The sequence below is a fragment of the Ailuropoda melanoleuca genome, chromosome 4 (assembly GCF_002007445.2).
Source record: "Ailuropoda melanoleuca isolate Jingjing chromosome 4, ASM200744v2, whole genome shotgun sequence".
Classification (NCBI taxonomy): domain Eukaryota; kingdom Metazoa; phylum Chordata; class Mammalia; order Carnivora; family Ursidae; genus Ailuropoda; species Ailuropoda melanoleuca.
The window spans coordinates 10,931,217-10,933,071 of NC_048221.1; the positions used below are offsets into that span (position 1 = coordinate 10,931,217).

The window sequence follows — 1,855 nt, forward strand, 5'->3', positions numbered from 1 at the left end:
TAATTTTCTTATTTGTTAATGTATTCTTTCTCCATCATTGAATGATGGGGACTTTTGTTCTTTAACACCCTATACTCTTGCCTAGACAATGCCTAAGATGTAGACGGCACTCAATTTATATTTCTAAAACTTAGAGTAATTTTTAAATTAAAATTATAGAAGACATGGCCTTTGGGGAAGAAAATTATTGAACAAAAATTCCAAAACTATGGGGGTACAGAGGTACCCCTGAAGTGGACCATATCCATGCACAATGTATCAAAGTGTATTCCTAGAATATAAATTTTTAAAAGTAGCATTTAAAAACAGAGTAATACAAGATTGTGTGAAAATTAGTCATGCTATTTGCGTCTGTTCTTGAAGTCACCTCCAACACATGGAACCAGGCAATGATACACAAATTTCAGAGTTTCTTCTTCTGGGAATTTCAGAGGACCCAGAACTGCAGCCCCTCCTATTTGGGCTTTTCCTCTCCATGTACCTGATCACTGTGTTTGGAAACCTGCTCATCATCCTGGCCATCAGCTCTGACTCCCACCTCCACACCCCCATGTACTTCTTCCTCAACAACCTGTCCTTTGCAGACATCTGTTTCACCTCCACCACCGTCCCCAAGATGCTGTGGAACATCCAGACTCAGAGCAAAATCATAACCTATGCAGGCTGTGTCACACAGATTTATTTTCTCATACTCTTTGCCGTGTCAGACATCTTTCTCCTGAGCGTGATGGCCTATGACCGGTTTGTGGCCATCTGTCACCCCCTGCACTATACAGTCATCATGAACCTCCGGCTCTGTGGACTGCTGGTTCTCATGTCCTGGATCATGTCTATCCTGAATTCCTTGTTACATAGTTTAATGGTGTTGTGGCTTTCCTTCTGTACACACTTCCAAATCCCCCACTTTTTCTGTGAACTCAATCAGATGATCCAACTTGCCTGTTCTGACACCTTTCTTAATAACTTGGTGATGTATTTTGCAGCTGTCCTGCTATGTGGGGGTCCTTTTGCTGGGATCCTTTACTCATATTCTAAGATTGTTTCCTCCATACATAGAATATCATCAGCTCAAGGCAAGTATAAAGCATTTTCCACCTGTGCATCTCACCTCTCCGTTGTCTCCTTATTTTATTGCACGATGCTCGGTGTGTACCTTAGCTCTGCTGCTACCCAGAGCTCCCACTCAAGTGCAGTGGTCTCCATGATGTACACGGTGGTCACACCCATGCTGAACCCCTTCATCTACAGCCTGAGGAACAAAGACCTAAAGAGAGCTCTGAAAAAAATTATTAGGGTTCGAGTTATGTAAGGCCTATTCATCCTGGGACTGAAGAACTGCCATGATTGCAGGGCTCACACCCTCAGAGCCAAAACTGTCATTCTTTGATCAGACGTGGAAGTAGAATCTGCTCCTTCTATTTATTTCCCGGAATTTCCATTCGTTTGAATTCAACTTCTCTGTACATTTAAGTAACTCACTTTATTAGGCTTCTTCTCTGTCTGATATATAGACAGTTTTCTCTTTGTCCATATCCTACTTTTCCAAAGTTTTTTCCAGACTTGATCAAAAATATTTGGAAATTCTCATTTATGTCACTGGGTACCATGATTCCTTAAGAACACTTTCTACTGGGCGCCCCAGGGTGGTTCAGTCAGTTAAGCATCTGCCTTTGGTTCAGGTCATGATCCAAGGGTCCTGGGATTGAACCATAAGTCGGACTCCCTGCTTGGTGGGGAGCCTGCTTCTCCCTCTTCCTCTCCCTCTCCCCCTGCTTGTGCTTCCTCTCTCTCTCCCTCTGTCAAATAAATGAATAAAAAATCTTTTAAAAAAAGAAAAAAGAATACTTCCTACTCA

General features: G+C 42.3%; 1 protein-coding gene across 1 annotated transcript; it reads left to right on the forward strand.

Annotated features, from left to right (window-relative positions):
- Window positions 1-376: 376 nt before the first annotated feature.
- Window positions 377-1,309, forward strand: LOC100463711 (olfactory receptor 7A17-like). Its single transcript, XM_034657235.1, has one exon. The coding sequence runs from the start codon at window positions 377-379 to the stop codon at window positions 1,307-1,309; it is 933 nt and encodes a 310-aa protein (XP_034513126.1).
- Window positions 1,310-1,855: the final 546 nt, after the last annotated feature.